The sequence below is a fragment of the Staurois parvus genome, unplaced genomic scaffold (genome assembly GCF_062004578.1).
Source record: "Staurois parvus isolate SC_StPar_1 unplaced genomic scaffold, SC_StPar_1.0 ptg001805l, whole genome shotgun sequence".
Lineage (NCBI taxonomy): Eukaryota > Metazoa > Chordata > Amphibia > Anura > Ranidae > Staurois > Staurois parvus.
This window is the reverse complement of record NW_028319601.1, coordinates 2,998,806-3,017,979: the sequence shown is the minus strand read 5'-3', so window position 1 is coordinate 3,017,979 and position 19,174 is coordinate 2,998,806. Positions and strand designations below refer to the sequence as shown.

The 19,174-nt window shown below is 41.5% G+C and overlaps 1 protein-coding gene across 2 annotated transcripts in view; it reads left to right on the top strand.

Annotated features, from left to right (window-relative positions):
* SNX1 (sorting nexin 1) overlaps positions 1-19,174 on the top strand; it is a 60,404-nt gene that overhangs the window by 6,441 nt on the left and 34,789 nt on the right. For both annotated transcript variants that reach the window (XM_089663965.1, XM_089663966.1), the window contains exons 2-6: positions 12,795-12,897; positions 12,972-13,093; positions 15,231-15,297; positions 15,686-15,729; positions 16,579-16,720. In XM_089663965.1, the coding sequence (XP_089520091.1) occupies positions 12,795-12,897; positions 12,972-13,093; positions 15,231-15,297; positions 15,686-15,729; positions 16,579-16,720 (478 nt within the window). The remainder of the gene's footprint in view (positions 1-12,794; positions 12,898-12,971; positions 13,094-15,230; positions 15,298-15,685; positions 15,730-16,578; positions 16,721-19,174) is intronic.

Here is a 19,174-nt window from a genome sequence, read left to right as displayed (position 1 = left end):
TATGTATTTTGGTAAAGCTAAAGTAGATTGTACAGAGGTTGTACAATCACAATGTAGAGTATATGACCAGTTTTAAAGGATAAGTTTACCTTTGGGGTGAGCAGTTTTAAAGGATAAGTTCACAGCTGGGTGAGCAGAGCCCTGCATGTTCACTTTTTATTAAAATTGTAACAGCGGGTACGGGGAAGAGATCTTTGGCTCGTTGTCACTAGAGGCGAAGGGTTTGAAGAGGCTGCAGCAGTGGGAACATGTTCCACCTGTTTTTAGGGTGGAATATGTAACATGTTCCCACTGCTGCAGCCTCTTCAAACCCTTCGCCTCTAGTGACAACGAGCCAAAGATCTCTTTCCCGTACCCGCTGTTACAATTTTAATAAAAAGTGAACATGCAGGGCTCTGCTCACCCAGCTGTGTCATTCATTTACAGAGTTCTGTGAATGGGAGAACTACAAGTACCGACAGCCTTTACTGTGCAATGAACTACCAGGCACTGCTGAGCCCATTACTTTTTCCTGTTATTGTGTAACTGCCTGCCCGTCCGAGGTACGAGCAGACAGCTTACACTGACAGTCTGCAGGAGTCCTGCATTACACCCCCAATCTGCTGATTGTGGGCGCAATGCTTTGCAGGCTGCTAATAAATATTAAAATAAATGCACATTTTTTTTAACATGCAAAAAGTGTGCATTTATATATATTTATTTATTTTTTACAAAGGTGAACTTATTCTTTAAATCTACCAACAATACCCTAGGTTCAAATCCAATGCATGTTTTCTGCTGCATTTTGCGGAAACGCATTACAGTCCATTTAACATGATTTCCTATGGGACAGGTTCACATGTTTTCCCCCGGTGCGTTTTTTGGAATGGGTCAGGGACTTTTTTTAACTCAAAACGTTGCATTTTTGGTTCTGTAGCCTTCAATGGGAATGCTGCAGAAAAGTATGTATTGCGTTTTTGATACATTTTTGATGCGTTTTGCATTTTAAATCTGCCCAGCAACAAAAAAAAAGAAAAAACGCAAAATGCATCAAAAACGCAATGCAGAAACGCCTCAAACGCAACCTGTATAGGTGTGAATCTAGACTAAGTGGTGGTGGGCAGTCCTTCCTTTTGGACTTTATTTATTTCAGGTACTTGTATAGCGCCGTCAATTTACGCAAGTTCTCCCACTTAGAAATCATGGAGGGGTCTGAAATTCACATTGTAGGTGCATTCCCACTCGAGACAGAATTAAAAAAAAAAATTCAGGAAATCACATTGTATGATTTTTAAAGAATTTATTTGTCTTGCACTGCTGAACATAAGTATTTGAACACCTGAGAAAATCAGTGTTAATATTTGGTACAGAAGCCTTTGTTTGCAATTACAGAGGTCAAACGTTTCCTGTAGTTCTTGACCAGGTTTGCACACACTGCAACAGGGATTTTGGCCCACTCCTCCACACAGATCTCCTCTACATCTGTCAGGTTTCGGGACTGTCGCTGAGCAACACGGAGTTTCAGCTCCCTCCAAAGACGTTCTATTGGATTTAGGTTTGGAGACTGGCTAGGCCACTCCAGAACCTTGATATGCTTCTTATGGAGCCACTCCTGGGTTATCCTGGCTGTGTGCTTCGGGTCGTTGTCATGTTGGAAGACCCAGCCACGACCCATCTTCAATGCTCTGACTGAGGGAAGGAGGTTGTTGCTCAAAATCTCACAATAAATGGCCCCATGTATTCTCTCCTTAATACAGTGCAGTCGTCCTGTCCCCTTCGCAGAAAAGCACCCCCAAAGCATGATGTTACCACTCCCATGCTTCACAGTAGGGATGGTGTTCTTGGGATGCAACTCATCCTTCTTTTTCCTCCAAACACGACAAGTGAAGTTTAGACCAAAAAGTTCTACTTTGGTCTCATCTGACCACATGACTTCTGGATCATCCAGATGGTCATTGGCAAACTTCATACGGGCCTGGACATGTGATGACTTGAGCAGGGGAACCTTCCGTGCAATGCATGATTTGAAACCATGACGGCGTAGTGTTCTACCGACAATGACCTTTGAAACTGTGGTCCCAGCTCTCTTCATATCATTGACCAGCTCCTCCCTTGTAGTTCTGGACTGATTCCTCACCTTTCTTATCAGTGATACCCCACGAGGTGAGATCTTGCATGGAGCCCCAGTCCGAGGGAGACTGACAGTCGTCTTTAGCCTCTTCCATTTTCTAACAATTGCTCCAACAGTTGATCTATTTTTACCAAGCTGCTTGGCAATTGCCCCGTAGCCCTTTCCAGCCTTGTGGAGGTCCACAATTTTGTATCTGGTGTCTTTTGACAGCTCTTTGGTCTTGCCCATGGTAGTAGTTGGAGTCTGACTGACTGTGGGGTGGACAGGTGTCTTTAAAGAGCTCAGACAGGTGCTACTAAGTTAGATTAACAAGTGGAGTAGAGGTGGACTTTTTAAAGGCACAGTAACAGGTCTTTGAGAGCCAGAATTCTTGCTGTTTCTTAGGTGTCCAAATACTTATGTTCAGCAGTGCAAGACAAATTCTTTAAAAATCATACAATGTGATTTCCTGAATTTTTTTTTTTTAATTCTGTCTCTCAGAGTGGGAATACACCTACAATGTGAATTTCAGACCCCTCCATGATTTCCAAGTGGGAGAACTTGCAAAATTGCAGGGTGTTCAAATACTTCTGTTCCTCACTGTATTGTACATTCACATCAGTCCCTAACCCTCAAAGGGTGTACATTCTAAGGTCCCTAACTCACATTCATACATACACATATTAGGGCCAATTTAGACCGGATCCAATTAACCTACCAGCATGTCTTTGGAGTGTGGCAGGAAACTGGAGTACCCTGAGGAAACCAATGCAGGCACAGGGAGAACATACAAACTCCAGGCAGGTGGTGTCATGGTTCGGATTCCAAGCAATGACCCCAGTACGGCCAGGCGGCAGTGCTAACCATTTAGCCACTGTGCTGCCCCACTTTGTGGTGCTCTCATAATAGAAACATAGAAAAGTGACGGCAGAAAAAGTCTGAGAGGTCCATCGAGTCTATCCGTTTTTGCCCACAGTATTCTGTGAATGGGAAAACTACAAGTCTCGGCAGGCTGTGCAGCTGTCAGCTTGTAGTTCTCAATGAATTACTACAGCGCAGTGGTAGTAATTGAGCCTTCCTATCAGTAGTATCTGCTTGCTCATACAGGATGTACGTGCAAGTAGATCTACTAACGGGTCAAGGGGAGACCTGCATGGCACCAGCGATCTGCTGATCACTGGTGAAATGCTTTGGAGGCTCAACAAGCAAAAAATAATAAAATATATATATTTTTTTTTAACCTGCAAAAAATTTGCATTTATTTTGTTACAGAAACAATTGAGTACTGTCCGTAATACTTTTTCTATTTGCACTAACATACAATATACTTTTATATTTTTTGTTAAAAAGGGAACTTATCCTTTTAAAAGCATTCTAGGCAACAGATTAAAACATAAAAGGGGAAATAGAGTCCACTTAAAATGGAAACAAGAAAAGCTCTATCAGCACTGTCAGTACTTTTTCCTAAAACAAAACATTTGCAGTTCTTTATGTACATTCATAATGCTTCAAGATTCGGTCCTGGTTATGTTAGACAGGCCTAGCCTCAGTGACCAATGCAGTGGTGTGGGGACGTGCAGGATGGTCTTCTTTGTGACCGGTAAACATCAAATATTGCACATTGGAACACTGCAGTTTTCCGGGTTCCTTAAGTGCCTTTGAAGAAGGTTTACACTAAAGCTTTACCAAGATAGCCCTCCATTAACATTTCCCAAACTTTGCTGTATATCTTTTTCTGGAATCCCCATAGCTTAAAGCGAGGCTCCACCCAAAAGGGGAAGAAGAATTGGCACCTTTGGTGAGCGTGGGGGGGGGGGGGTGATTCGGGAGTGCATACATGACTTTGACAGGTACCCGCTCCCACTTCCGCTCTGACTGCCTAGGCAATCGGAAGAGGAAATTCTCACTCCCACCCAACTATCAGAAGACTGTGGGACCATTCACAATGCATAGCGAGCACCCACGCTGCCACAGCCGGGTGCCCACAGTTAAGATGTCAGCGCCATGGACAGAGGGAGGCCAGTTGAATCCGGCTGAGGTGAGCACACCGCTGGATCGCAGGACAGGTGAGTGGCTATTTTTTTTAAAAGTCAGCAGCTAAAGTTTTTGTAGCTGCTGGCTTTTATTTTTTTAGTCAGTAGACTGGAGCTCTGCTTTACATGCACAGGTTTGTGTACACAAACTATATGCCGTACAAAGCAGATGGCTGTATGATCTTTAGTCACCTTGTGGGAACATTACCAGATACTGCAATTTCCTGACTATCCATCAAGCTCATCCATTTATAAATCTGTATGTTGACTTTGTATGATGTTCTCTGCATCTTTGCATCGTTTCTTCCCATAGGCCAGAACATGATTGTAGAATCGCTGACTTGTACTTAAACCTGCCATACGCCAATGGATGTGTAGGGCTGTTAGACTGTGAACTCCAGTAGCAGATAAGTACTGTGTAAAGAGATGAGTAATGTCATTGCTTTGTTGACATATCAACAATGATGTTCTGTATTTCTTATTGAAAGACAAAATATCAATAGTACAAGGCTTGTTTTACATCAGTTTAATGTACACCAATTTACATTTAAGACTATGCCAGATCATCTAATTTTCTGTAAATTTAACGACAAGACATGAAATAACAGTCATGCAGGTGCTCTGGGGATGCTCGAGAACCTAGTGATGTGAGGCGTGAAGGTCATAGAGTGCTTTATTCTTTTCATTGAGATTTCTTACTCTGGAGAGAATCACTGCAGGGATATGTCCCATTGTTAAGACCTGTGATGGCACATTACAGAGGTTGCTATTACAATTTCACTTAAAGGATAAGTTCACCTTTCGTAACATGTTACATCCATATTCAGGATGTAAAATGTTACGATCAGACCAGCCCCCGCTCCCCTTTTTGACAGTTAGCAGGGATCTTCTCCCCATTTGCTAGCTGTCAAATAAAAAAAAAAAAAAAAAAAACACGGCTCTGTGATAGTTAATTTATTCTTCGTGTCAGTATACCCGATTGCTCATACATCTTGTACGGGCAAGCAGATATACTGACAGATCTGCTGGAGTCCTGCATGGCACCAGCGATCTGCAGACAAAAATAATAAATGAACTTTTTTATACCTTCACAAAAATGTGCATTTATTATTTTTTACTAAAAAGTGAACTTATCCTTTAAAGCTGCAGTTCAGTTATGGCAGTTTTTCCAATTATATTGGAGAAAAAAAGGGACTTTTAAGATAATGGTCATACAGTATAATAAAATAGTAGTGTATTTAGAACATAAAAAATAGTAACTACTCAAGCCCGATATAACAAGACTCACACATAGTAAAATACTACACCATCATGCTTATATTCCCCATGTTGCCTGTTTATTATTTTAAATAATTGGAGCACTGTCTTCTGAAGATCCATTTATAGCATAATTGCAACATGGTCATGGAGGGTAAACAATAAATATGATACAAACCACCCATATGCAGTTATGTGGAGATCAGCATTAACAAGACAGGAACAAAGGGAGCTGCTGCCAAGGACCACAGGAGAACACTGTCCTAAAGATCTATGTTTTAAGCAGTGTAATCAGCTCTGAATAGTCTCCTGGAAATAAATGCCCAGAAGAGCATTTCAGACAAAGTGAATGGGTGTGAAACCTTATGTATTACAACCTCTCAGTCTCTCAGCAATGTAAAGCAAAACTGTAGTCTTTGTTATCCAACAGGCGTTTGTGATCCTAAGCATAGCAAAGCTCTTTGCCATGATTGATATCACTTGCTTGGGTAGTGTTCTCCTGTGGGACAGTGCCTACCCTTGATCCCATTCTGTTATCCACATGTAATAGATGGCTTTTATCATGTTTATTGCTTATTCACAATTATCCACCATTAACTCCTAAAGAAGTTGGAAATCAACGAAACGTATAGTTGATTGCTCATCTCTCTTCAGATGTTGCGATAATGCTATAAATGGATTTTTAGAAGGCAGTGTTCTAATTATTTTGAATAGGCAGGCAAATTAGTGAATATAAGCATTGTGGTGTGCACTTTACGATGTGTGAGCCTTGTTATGTCGGACTTGAGCATGTACTATTTTATGACCATTTAAGCTCCGATTCACACTAGAATGCGGTGCGGGAAATCTGCGACCTGTGGGCGTTTCCCACACCATGTTGAAAATGCAGTGCCCTTGCGGTCTGCAGTGGGTTTCAGTGCCATGTTAATGACAACCCAAATGCAGGTTGCAAACGCAGTGCATTTTCATGCACTGGATTACATGTTACAAAACAACTACTTTAGTGCAATGTGGTGCAATTGAGCACATACAGAATGAATGGGCTCAGATTGCACTACACAGAATCGCAAGTGAACTGCACAGGAATGCGGTGCGCTTCCTGTGTGATCATAGGCGATTCATAGCGTGAACCTAGGCTAAATAAAAACGACTATTTTTATTTTGCTGTATGCACTTTGACTGTTTCCGGTGCCTTAAAAAGCAGTAGTAAACTCCACTGGGATACTTGTACCTACAGGTAAGCTTATAATAAAATGAATTAAATAATTCACGTTTTGGATATATTCAGTGTTGCTCCAGCCGGTGACGTCACGGGTGCATGTTCTCTGAAGAAGCAGCAGACCCATGCCATTCCTTTCCAGCTCTGTGCTGTGGCCATGACTCCCATGTACATGTGCGGGAGTGACATTATCACGGCTCAGCCATTCAAGCGGAAGGAAGACTGGGTGAAGCTGGAAGCCTCTGCAGCACTGACAGGACTCCACTGGAGTGCTTCATTTCAAAGTAAGTATTTCATAATGTGCTAGTATGCAGTCCATACTAGCATCTTATGCTCTTAACTTGCAGGGAGATTTTTTTTTAATGTGAATCAGTTTACAGGGGATGCACGATTTGCATTGCCTGACGCCCAGGACATGTAGTTTTAGGTGCCGGGCAGGTAGTTTTTGTTTTACATTTAGCAGGCGGGCAAGCAGCAGGGCTTCTCAGATGGAAGCATTCGTGACGGCTGCACTGCTGCTTGATTACTTCCACACATTCCGAGAGTGCTCCAGGGGGCTTTGTCCCCTAAGTGATTTGAAAAAAAAAAAGAGAAGTAAAAATACATTTTTTTTATTGTGTTAAAAAAAAACCCCTTACACCCAAGCACATAAAACTCCCCCCCCCCCCCCCCCCCCCAAAAAAAAATTTTTTAGACTCCACCCCCAAAATTATCCTTTAACACAGCAAACATCGGAGGGTGATTTGGGTTGGCTGCTCAGCAGGTGCTGGTACTGAGCGCTCCAGTGTACAAGGGTAAGTTGTGTTTTTTTTTTTTTTCCCTCATTTGGGCCGGCTCTTCATTTGCTCTTTCAGCAGATGCGCTTCTGCTGAACATTAAGCCCTGGTTCACATGTTTGCGGTCATGCGGACCGCGTTTTGCACGGGCATGAGACTCCCGTGCCCTGGGACATGGTGGGAAGAAGTCCCTGCACTTCTTTGAAAACCACAGCCCGCACGGACGGTTGCAATTTCCAGTGTGGGCGGCGTGCCATTAAAATGAATTGCACCTGCCTGCGGGGTCCGCATTCTTCTGTGTGTGTGGTTTCGGCTGCACGGATTTTTGTGCGGATCCGCAGCGGCACCACCCTCACATATGTGAACCTAGTCTAGGAGAGCTTTTCCTGACGAGCACCCAATCAGTGCTTATCACTCTGCAAAGTCTTTCCCCTCCCTGCTAGTCCCCGGGTGCGGTGCTTGAGACACACAGGGAGGTGAGTAGGCGATAAGCAGTGCAATGTTAAAAATATTAAAAGTTTGTCACCATAAAGTCCATTTTTATTTTTAAAACAAACGAGATCCCTGTGCTCAAATCCCAAAAGCTAGTGCATGCATTTATCCATCCGGTGCTAAAGGGGTGTAACCACATAACACTAGAAATTCAGAAGAACCCTCTGCACAAAAGACAATGGGAGAGAGCTACAAGGTTGTATCTCTCCCCCACTTTGTCTTTTCCCTATGCTAGCATTGTGTCCACAGTAGCATTTGCGTAGGCAGGGCGGAGTAGGACTGGCCATAGAGGGATTACTTTGACGCAGTTGGCCAGCTTAAGCATGTATTGCAATATGTGTGAACTAAATATCCCTATTTATTGCATGGTCTGCTGGAAAGGGTATATACCAGTGTGCAGAGGGCCCTTCAGAATTTCTAGTTTTATTTTTAAAAGCCCCAGACATTCTTACATGTACCTCAGATTTAAATAGGGTTTTGGTTAAAATTTTTATTTTTTTTTTATCAGGACAAGTAGATTGTCATGAGGCATAAATAGATTGGGACCCCGATTTAATCATTGGACAAGTAGTTTTTTTTCAAAATTTCCACACCTCTGGTTTGCTACCACTTTAAAGATCCCTTACATTTTTCTTCTATATATTATTTATACTTGGGATGTTCGTACCATTAGACACATTGAATAATCCCAGGTCCATATACACTCTTTTTGGTCTATGGCAATATTTACACAGTTACATTGGTCCAGCTTGAACCATACCAGTGGGATCCCCATGGAAGGTGGAAATCCCTTTAGTAGGCACCACTACCAAAGTGATCTCTATTTGCTTCCGGGTCCTGGCTGTCTTGCTGCATTGTAAACACAGGAAGCCACTTGCTCGGCATTGCAGGACTTCTCCAGGACTTCCCCCATCCTCTGGAACTCCCTACCCCAATCCATCAGACTGTCACCTACCCTCCTCACCTTCAGGCGCACCCTGAAAACCCACCTCTTCAGGGAAGACTACCCCACCCTCACCTAACAACTGACGACCTCCACTCCTCCCACCACTCCATCCCCCACAACCATTTCCTCCTGTACCACTTTCCTCTCCCTCCTAGATTGTAAGCTTGAAAGAGCAGGGCCCTCGAACCCCTTGTGTATTGTATTGTTACTGTCTTGTCTCATGTTCTGTCCCCCTTGCTATTGTACAGTGCTGAGCAAACCCTTTGGCGCTATATAAATACTGTATAATAATAATAATGGGAGCCAATCGGAGCACATATTTTGCATTTTCTCAATGAATGCAAAGCCTTCTCTGTGGAGAGGAGGTGCGGTGACATCATGATCTCCTCCTCGTCCAATCAGCGATTACTTTGCATTCACTAGGAAAATGCTAAATTTTTTCTGACAGGCACCCTTGCCAGGCAAGTGACTTTCTGTGTTCAGTAAGCAGCAGGGCAACCATTGGCAAGGAAGCCGGAAGTTTGAAGCCAATGCAATGGCTGTTGTGTCAGTGCCCACCGTAGTGATTTCCAGCTTCGATGGAGATTCCACAGGTATAAGGTGAGCTAGACTAATGTAACTATATAAGAATTACTTAACCTAGACTGCAGCTTTAGGCTGGCAACACAACTTGGTGCGTGGAAAGTGTCGTCATTTCATCATCTCATCACTTTTGATGGGTATTGTAGGGTTTTTACGAATCAGTATGTTGATTGATTATAGGGGTGTGGAATGGTGGATAAATAGTTGACCTTGCTAAAAAAAAATGCAGTGCTGAGTGCAGAAGGATACAGTGTACATGTAAATAGTTGAGTTTCTGCTTGGGGTAATGTTTATCTTTTCTTACACATCTTCTTTAAGGAACTGCCTCCAGGTTGTGTTAAATAAATGTCATTGTCAGCAACACAGGCTCACTTAAGCGTGCAGGTGGCTACTGGAAGAACAGAGGCGTGACCAGCCTGCTCTAATACATATAGCGTGACATCCGTGAGATCACCTGTTTCCAGATTCTCCTTTTGTACAGGTGATGATTCATTACATCACAGTGAGAGGATTGTTCCAACTGTACTGGATTCATACTAGTTGACTATCAGCCTAGGTTCACGGATATGCAGTGTGGGAAACGCAGCGAATCATGTGCGTTTCCCCCACCACGTCTCAATCTCGCGATCTGCTGCCGGTGTCAATTAAAGGTTAACAACTCCCCAGAAATTTTTACGTCATCCACTCGCCTATACGCCCCAGCCAATCAGAGGAAGCCTTGTATTCATTGATTAAAATGTAAGGCTGAAGCAGATGGGAAGTCACATATACTGCTGCTGGAACACAACGCAGTTAACTGTATGTAGCTAATGCTGCTACAGCCCATGACGGCACACGCAGCGTCTGTTATGTAAAGGAAAAAGTTTGCGTAAGCTTTGCCAAAAGTCAGCTTAAAAATCCTATCTGTCTAAAGTGAAACTGTACTCTGTCCATGCAGGGTAAAACAGTGAGCTCACTCTTACTGCCACCCTCTCCAATTGTACAAAGTCATCTTCCTTTCCCTCCTGTGCCTCTGTGATTGGTTGCTGAAAGTGAGAAAAGGATACAACGCCCAAACTGCATAACAAGGACCTCCCCTACCCGTTAGATTGAACTAGGTGCCTAATCTACCAAGCACCAGCGCTGTCATTTAGGAGGAAGAAGAGTAAGTCACTGTTATCTATTCAACTTTAAAAAAGCTGGCATGATCTTCTACATATGTATGCATACCATACAGATACATCCTCTTTTATGAACACTGTAGGGGTTTATAGAAAGCTGAAATATGTTTTACCAATACATCTGTAATCGCTAGCACTGAGAAATAACTTGTTCTCACTAACAAAGGCATTTGTTTACTTCTCTTTCTCCAAGCATAACTGGTTCTGCTCACAGTTATTGGAGACTTTGTGTATGTATACTTGACATGTAGTCTTTGCCAGATAAGCTGAACAGGCTAACCAACCCTTTAATTCCAGTTAGCAGCAGCTATTGCTTGTCAGTTGTAAATCTGTCAGAATAGATTTGAAACCACAAAAACTAGCACAACATCTGTTATACTCTGACAGAGGGGTCAGCGCTACATCTGTTATATACTCTGCTGTCAGTTGAGGGGAATCAGCACTACATCTGGTATATACTCTGCTGTCGGAGGGATCAGCATTACATCTGTTATACACTGCTGTCAGTTGGGGGGAATCAGCGCTCCATCTCTTATACTCTGCTGTCGGGGGGAATCAGCGCTACATCTTATACTCTGCTGTCAGTTGAGGGGAATCAGCGCTACATCTGTTATACTCTGCTGTCAGTTGAGGGGAATCCGCACTACATCTGGTATATACTCTGCTGTCAGAGGGGTCAGCGCTACATCTGGTATATACTCTGCTGTCAGTTGGGGGGAATCAGCGCTACATCTGTTATACTCTGCTGTCAGTTGGAGGGATCAGCATTACATCTGTTATACACTGCTGTCAGTTGAGGGGAATCAGCGCTCCATCTCTTATACTCTGCTGTCAGTTGGGGGGAATCAGCGCTACATCTCTTATATACTCTGCTGTCAGTTGGGGGGAATCAGCGCTACATCTCTTATATACTCTGCTGTCAGTTGGGGGAAATCAGCGCTACATGTCTTATACTCTGCTACATGTTTATACTAAGGCATAATTATTTTATTGCTCTGGTAAGGGTATTTATTCCTTACTTTAATAGAAGTGAACACGGTTTTTCACTTGTGTGGCACAACGCATGATTCACTAATACACTTGCACTCTAATCAATGTAGAGGATTCACAAGTGTGTTCATTTGTGGAGTGCATTCACTTATAGTTTATTTTTGTAAAAAGGATAATGCACTATGTATTTTTTCTTTTCATTTTTCTTTGAGGTGATTTTGATCGTCCAAGCCTGTGGGAGGCTCTAATATTGAGATTACTGTGTGGGATAACATATAAGACAACTACAAACACTGGGGTTATAGTTTTGGACTTTGGATTTTTGGACATAATTTTAATTTTTGATTTTTTTTTTTTTTAATTTTGTATTTATATTGAGTGGCAATTTTTGATTATTTACAAAGAATAATGGACAAAAATGTCACTCTAGATGTGCACAGCTGGTAGAGACATCAACAAAAAGACTTGCAGCTGTAATTGCAGCGAAAGGTGGTTCTACAAAGTTTGGACTCCGGGGGGCTGTACACAAATGCACGGCACACTTTTCACATATTTGTAAAAAATTTTGAAAACCATTTATCATTTTCCACTTCACAATTATGTGCCAGTCTATTACATAAAATCCCAATAAAATACATTTGTTTTTGGTAGTAACATGACAAAATGTGAAACTCTTCAGGGGGTATGAATACTTTTTCAAGGCACTGTACCAAAACTGTAGCAGTTGTGTATAGTAACCAATCAGCTACTAGCTTTAGCAAAGCTTTGAAAATGAAAGCTGGAAGCTGATTGGTTGCAATGCACATCTGCTTCAGAATCTGTCTGCTCCAATCTTAGTAATTTCCTCACTTTGTGTTTAACAGCTTTTGGAGGAAGAGTATTTTCTAGTACAACCAAGTCTGTCATTCATTTGCCAATTCTGTGAAAATATAAAGTGGTAGTAGAATTTTTGATTGCTGTGGGACACAATGTGTACTTTGCTCAGGTATATTTTGTGCATGACCAAAATACATGTAAAGTTCACATCTTCTAGACAGATGCAAATCACTACACCTATAGGTAGATTCAGCATGTGGCTCAGTGTAATGGGCATCTCATGCTGGCTTTCTTCCAGATTGAATAGGGGAAAACTCCTGCTGAGATCTTGTCTGTAACTTTACTGTAACTGTAACTCTACTTGTATCTATGACCCCTGTCCTCATTTGGCTTAAGCTCCTCACCTCACTATTCCCTGCACACTTCTCTTTCAGAGTAAACAAGTAATCGCTCCAGAGCCCAAGAAGGAGACTCCACAGGAAACCTCAAGAGAAAATGGCCTCTTCCTGGATGATGATGACCAGGATATTTTTGCAGGTATACTGTTGAGTTTATTGCATATCCTCTGCAGTTTGTGGTCGCTGTGTTTAACAGTCTTTCATATCCTGCAGAATCTACCGTCAAGCTGTCAGTGGACAGTTCTCACAGTAGTCAGAAGGAGGAGCCGCAACTCACAACCCCTATGCTCATTGCAGCAGCCTCTGCACCCCCCAAGCAGAAGACCTATGAAGAGGTAATTTAGGTGCAGAAACAATAAAGCATGTTATTTAATGACATTTCCAGAACTTAATATGGTTCTAAAGCCTTAAAGTGGAGTTCCACTCACACTGTAAAAAAATAAGTCAGCAGCTACAAAAACTGTAGCTGCTGACTTTAAAAAAAAAACAGACACTCACCTGTCCCATGATCCCAAGCTGTCCTCCCCGCAGCCCGTTTCACCAGCCGTCTGGTGGTCCAGGCGCTGGCATCTTCAGTGTGGGCACCCGGGTGTGACAGCTTGCGGCTTCACAGCTGGGTGCCCACTGCGCATGTGCGAGTAGCGCTATGCTTCCTGAATGGCCATGTAGTCTTCTGGGACCTGTCACCTAGGTGATCGCAATGGAAGTGGGAGCGGGTACCTGTCAATTTCGTGTACCTTCTGCATTAAGGTGAAAAACCACCTGTGCTGCAGGAAAATCCCCTCCCCCACACACCCTCCCTTATCCTTACTTGAGCCCGATCTAATCCAGTGATGGGCATTAGAGCTGCTGTCTCCCTCCTTCCTGGGCAAAATGATAGAAGGAGCTATTGTCTTGCACAGCTTTCAGTCAAATGCTGCGCTGCCTCAGTGGGCCGAGCCACCTGCTCTTTGTCAATGGATGCAGACAGGGCAGCTCGGGAGCGAACCTACATGGGTGCCCCCTTGGAAAGCCGCTTTCCATAGAGGTACCCACTGAAGAGAAGGTGACAGGAGCGCCGGCAGGTGACCCTAGAGAGGACCAGGGCTGCTCTGTGCAAACACATTGCATAGAGCAGGTAAGTATAACATGTTTGTTGTAAAAAAAAAAAAAACGAAATAAAGCTTTTACGTTGCATTAAAGAGTCTGTGTTAGTTCCACCCCCTTTCAAGCTATCAATTAACCAACTCTAGTTTATTGCTTCAATATCATAGAAACAATCAAACATGCTGAAAAATCTGTAACTAATTTTGGGATTGTTAATAACAATATAGTGTAGCACAACAAACTACTATCTCATATAAAAAAATCAATAAACAATAATAAAAGTCCAGGTGGTCATCAATTCAAAAGGCCTACTGAGGAAGCACGAATCTGGGGCGTAACGTGTAATAGGTGGATGAAGCTGAGCCCTAGACATTTTGAATTGATGACCATCCAGGAGAACAGGGTGGTGAGCCATGTAACGAAATATACATTATATGCTGGATTGTTGCTTACATCTTGTAAGTGGTTTTAATCTGGGCACTAATAAATCATTTTAAAATAGAGAGCACTGTGGTTCCACTTTTCTGTTTTCAATAATACATATTATATGAGAGTGTCAGCTGGAGGAGTGTAAACTGTGGCAGTGTCAGGAGAGGAGCTGGAGGAAGACCACAGAGGGTGTACACAAGTGTGGCCATATGTTGAGCTCATAATGACTTATTGATGAGGTCATAAAGTGAGGTGAGCAGGTTTTTCACCTAATGGTGTTGGCACTAAAGAAGAGAGAAGATTTATTTTACACATTGCACAGTGGTGTTATAAGAGACTTTTTCATGGGACTTTAATTTATTGTTTTTGATTGATTTTTATGAGAGATTTGTTTTGTTACACTATATTGTTAATTTTGGTACAGGTGTTGTGAAGTCATTAACAGTGTTTTAGCAGCAACTATTTAGAGTAATATCATTTTATTACTTATGTATTATTTTAGGGTGCTTCGCTGATTGAATAGGGTTTGGATCTAATCTTGGGATTGTGTCCTCATGCAAAAGAATGTCATTTAAAAAAAAAAAAAAAAAGCAAGCAGGCACCTAGATGTGTCTCTAATACAATGCTTTTACATCTAAACATCAGGCCATAGTGACTGTCGAAGCTTCAACACTTCTAATAGTACCAAAGTTTGCTTGGCCCTCATGTTGCCCATTGAGGCTAGCCCATCATGGTGATCAATGTGTGGGGGACGGAGGTAGTGTTCAGAGCTTTGCCTTTAAAAGCCGCAATGCATTAGGCAATAAAGTAGGTTATTAGAGGCCAGTGCAGGTCTGTTCAGACACTTCTAGGTGTCTGCAATTTATACTTTTTTTTTTTCTTTTTATGACAGGGTCTCTTTCTAAGTTTATAATTGCATGTAAATTAAATAAATAATTGGTTTCTGGCTGTTCTCAGTTAGAAGAGGAAGAGCAAGAGGACCAGTTTGAGCTTAACATCAATATCACAGACCCTGAGAAGATTGGTGAGCGATCTTTCAGAATGACTAATTTTATTCTGTGTAATGTGTGGTAACCTCTTGTATCCTCCTGAGATGTCAGGCAAACTCACTGACTCATTCAGCAAGCACTTGGTAAACACAACTGCCTCTTTCATTATTTTGACATGTTTGTGCAGAGTTACCTTTTTTGCTTCAATCATTCTACATGTAAATGTTCTGAAAAATATATACATAAAAGCATACATATATATGAGAATACAATATTTTAGAGAATAATAGCCAGCAAGTCACAGCTAGTAAACAGCTCTATTAATATTTGTTTTATTGGTGTTTGATACTTGAAAAGATGACTGTGATCTTACTGTTGGATTGGTAGCCTATGATTGAGTAACAAATCAAATTTTATCCTCAGGTGATGGAATGAATGCGTATGTAGCTTATCAAGTTTCAACCCGGGTAAGCAGCAGAAATACGTATATAAATAAAAAAGTTCTCCAATGTAAATGTATTTCTACTCCAATATTCTCTTTGCAAAAGCGTAATTTTATTTTAAATAGTACAGTTCTTTATGGTTATGGCTTTTCTCAGATTGAGTATATGACCTGCGCTCCTTTTTTTTTTTTTTTTTTAATTCACCATTTTCAAATTATTCATAATTTTATATCCTTCACTATGTGAACATACCTTGTACTTTGTTTATTCGCACTGGTAGGCTGTGTTCCTCACTCACTGTGAAACTTTAGTCGTGAGGCCTAATGCACACAGGACGTTTTGCAAACTCTCCTAGAAGTCTTTCCTGCTGGCAACAGCGTTTTGGCAGGAAAAAAAAACTGATTCTTTTAAAAGTGTCTAAAGCTTTTAGGCACGTTTACCGGCGTCAAGAGTTTAATTCATTTCATTGGCCAGAATAATAATTTATCCTAGGTATTAAAATGAATAAACCCTCAAGTGTTGGTTTAGCAGTGTCAAGCATTTTCTTTGCCAGAACTCTGCTGCTCCTGGACACACTGGCAGTGGAGGTGTTTTTTTTTCTACTGCCTCTAAAAGCTGCTGTCACTAAATGCTGCTAAAAGCCTATGTGTGCATGAACACATAGGCTAACATTCAGGGGAGTTTTGAAAAAAGAAAAAAAAAAAACTGCCTGACGCCCTCAGAAAAAGCTGAAAAAATGTTCAGTGTGCATGAGGCCTCATGTGGACAATTGAGCCGTTTGTTGTTATTAATCTGGGTAAGCACATATGCTTATTTGACTTTCCTCTTAATTATGGTTTTCTTTCTTCTTTTTTTTTTTTTTACCTATTTCAGACCAATTTACCAATGTTCCGAAGCAAAAATTTTACTGTGAAGAGAAGGTTCAGTGACTTCCTGGGCCTGTACGAGAAGCTGTCAGAGAAGCATTCCCAGAATGGGTTCATTATCGCTCCACCTCCTGAGAAAAGCCTCATAGGTGGGTAGTGGGCATAGGAGAACATTGTGTTTGCAATAATAAGTTTTAGATGAAAATTACATTTTGTTTGTAACAATCCTATTCTATCATTGTGGTACTAAATCAGCAGCTCTAGAGTACGAAGTACTCCCAGGGAGACTTCAGAGTGCAGTAAAATGTTTGCAAACATCTCCCTCTAAAAGTGAAAGTCAGTTACGCATGGCCAGACAAAGCCCTACTGCCTCTGGGTAGGTGTTCTGGTTCACCAAAGGCCATATGATTGTTTTAAAGCTTAATTTGCAGCCAAAATCACAAACAGAAATACCAGAACAAGGGACATACAGTGGGGATCGAAAGTTTGGGCACCCCAGCTAAAAATTTGTATTAATGTGCATAAAGAAGCCAAGGAAAGATGGAAAAATCTCCAAAAGGCATCAAATTACAGATTAGACATTCTTATAATATGTCAACAAAAGTTAGATTTTATTGCCATCATTTACACTTTCAAAATAACAGAAAACAAAAAAATGGCATCTGCAAAAGTTTGGGCACCCTGCAGAATTTATAGCATGCACTGCCCCCTTTGCCAAGCTGAGACCTGCCAGTGTCATGGATTGTTCTCAATCATTGTCTGGGAAGACCAGGTGATGTCAATCTCAAAGGTTTTAAATGCCCAGACTCATCTGACCTTGCCCCAACAATCGGCACTATGGGTTCTTCTAAGCAGTTGTCTAGAAAACTGAAACTGAAAATAGTTGACGCTCACAAAGCTGGAGAAGGCTATAAGAAGATAGCAAAGCGTTTTCAGATGTCAATATCCTCTGTTCAGAATGTAATTAAGAAATGGCAGTCATTAGGAACAGTGGAAGTTAAAGCAAGATCTGGAAGACCAAGAAAAATATCAGACAGAACAGCTCACAGGATTGTGAGAAAAACAATTCAAAACCCACGTTTGACTGCATGATCCCTCCAGAAAGATCTGGCAGACACTGGAGTTGTGGTACACTATTCCACTATAAAGAGATACTTGTACAAATATGGTCTTCATGGAAGAGTCATCAGAAGAAAACCTCTTCTACGTCCTCACCACAAAAATCATCGTTTGAACTTTGCAAATGAACATATAGACAAGCCTGATGTATTTTGGAAACAAGTTCTGTGGACCGATGAGGTTAAAATTGAACTTTTTGGCCGGAATGAGCAAAGGTACGTTTGGAGAAGAAGGGGCACAGAATTTAATGAAAAGAACCTCTGTCCAACTGTTAAGCATGGGGTTGGATCAATCATGCTTTGGGGTTGTGTTGCAGCCAGTGGCACAGGGAACATCTCACGAGTAGAAGGAAAAATGGATTCAATAAAATTTCAGCAAATTTTGGATGGTAACTTTATGCCATCTGTGAAAAAGCTAAAGTTAAAGAGAGGATGGCTTCTACAAATGGATAATGATCCTAAACACACCTCGAAATCCACGGGGGATTACATCAAGAGGCGTAAACTGAAGGTTTTGCCATGGCCTTCACAATCTCCTGACCTCAACATAATTGAAAATCTATGGATAGACCTTAAAAGAGCAGTGCGTGACAGACAGCCCAGAAATCTCAAAGAACTGGAAGACTTTTGTAAGGAAGAATGGGCAAAGATACCTCAAACAAGAATTGAAAGACTCTTGGCTGGCTACAAAAAGCGTTTACAAGCTGTGATATTGCCAAAGTGGGCAGTACAAGATATTAACTCTGCAGGGTGCCCAAACTTTTGCAGACACCATTTTTTTGTTTTCTGTTATTTTGAAAGTGTAAATGATGGAAATACAATCTAACTTTTGTTGACATATATTATAAGAATGTCTAATCTGTAATTTGATGCCTTTTGGAGATTTTTCCATCTTTCCTTGGCTTCTTTATGCACATTAATACAAATTTTTAGCTGGGGTGCCCAAACTTTCGATCCCCACTGTAACTTAGTCAGTAGGATGTGTCCCTTGTGCTGATTCTATTTCTGTTAGTAAAAACCCTCCATTGTGAAAGAATGGGTCGCTCTCAGGTGTTTCGTTACACTATATTGTTAATTTTGGTACAGGTTCTGTGTTACATGTGTAGTATAAGCAATGTGATGTTGTAGCAATTGTAGTAAGCAATGAGTAAACATAGTATGTAATCTGTGTATTTATCACATGAGCGGTGTAAGCGTGTACAGGTAGATATATTGGTGTAAAATTATTAGGTATATGCAATATGGAGGTAGTGAAATTATTAGAAATGCCGCATTTACTACTGTATGTGAACAATATATTCTAGACTGGAAACACTAACTCTTCAGCACCTCAAAGGGGTCAGTGCCAGGAAGAAACCAGGGAATCGGATGTATTGATGGCCTTGGAATAGAATCTTGGTGATGCAGCCCTCCTCAGGCTGGGAGATCAAACCAAAACTGGAAAAGAAGCACACAGGTGGCGCAAACACCTAGCGCATTATCCAA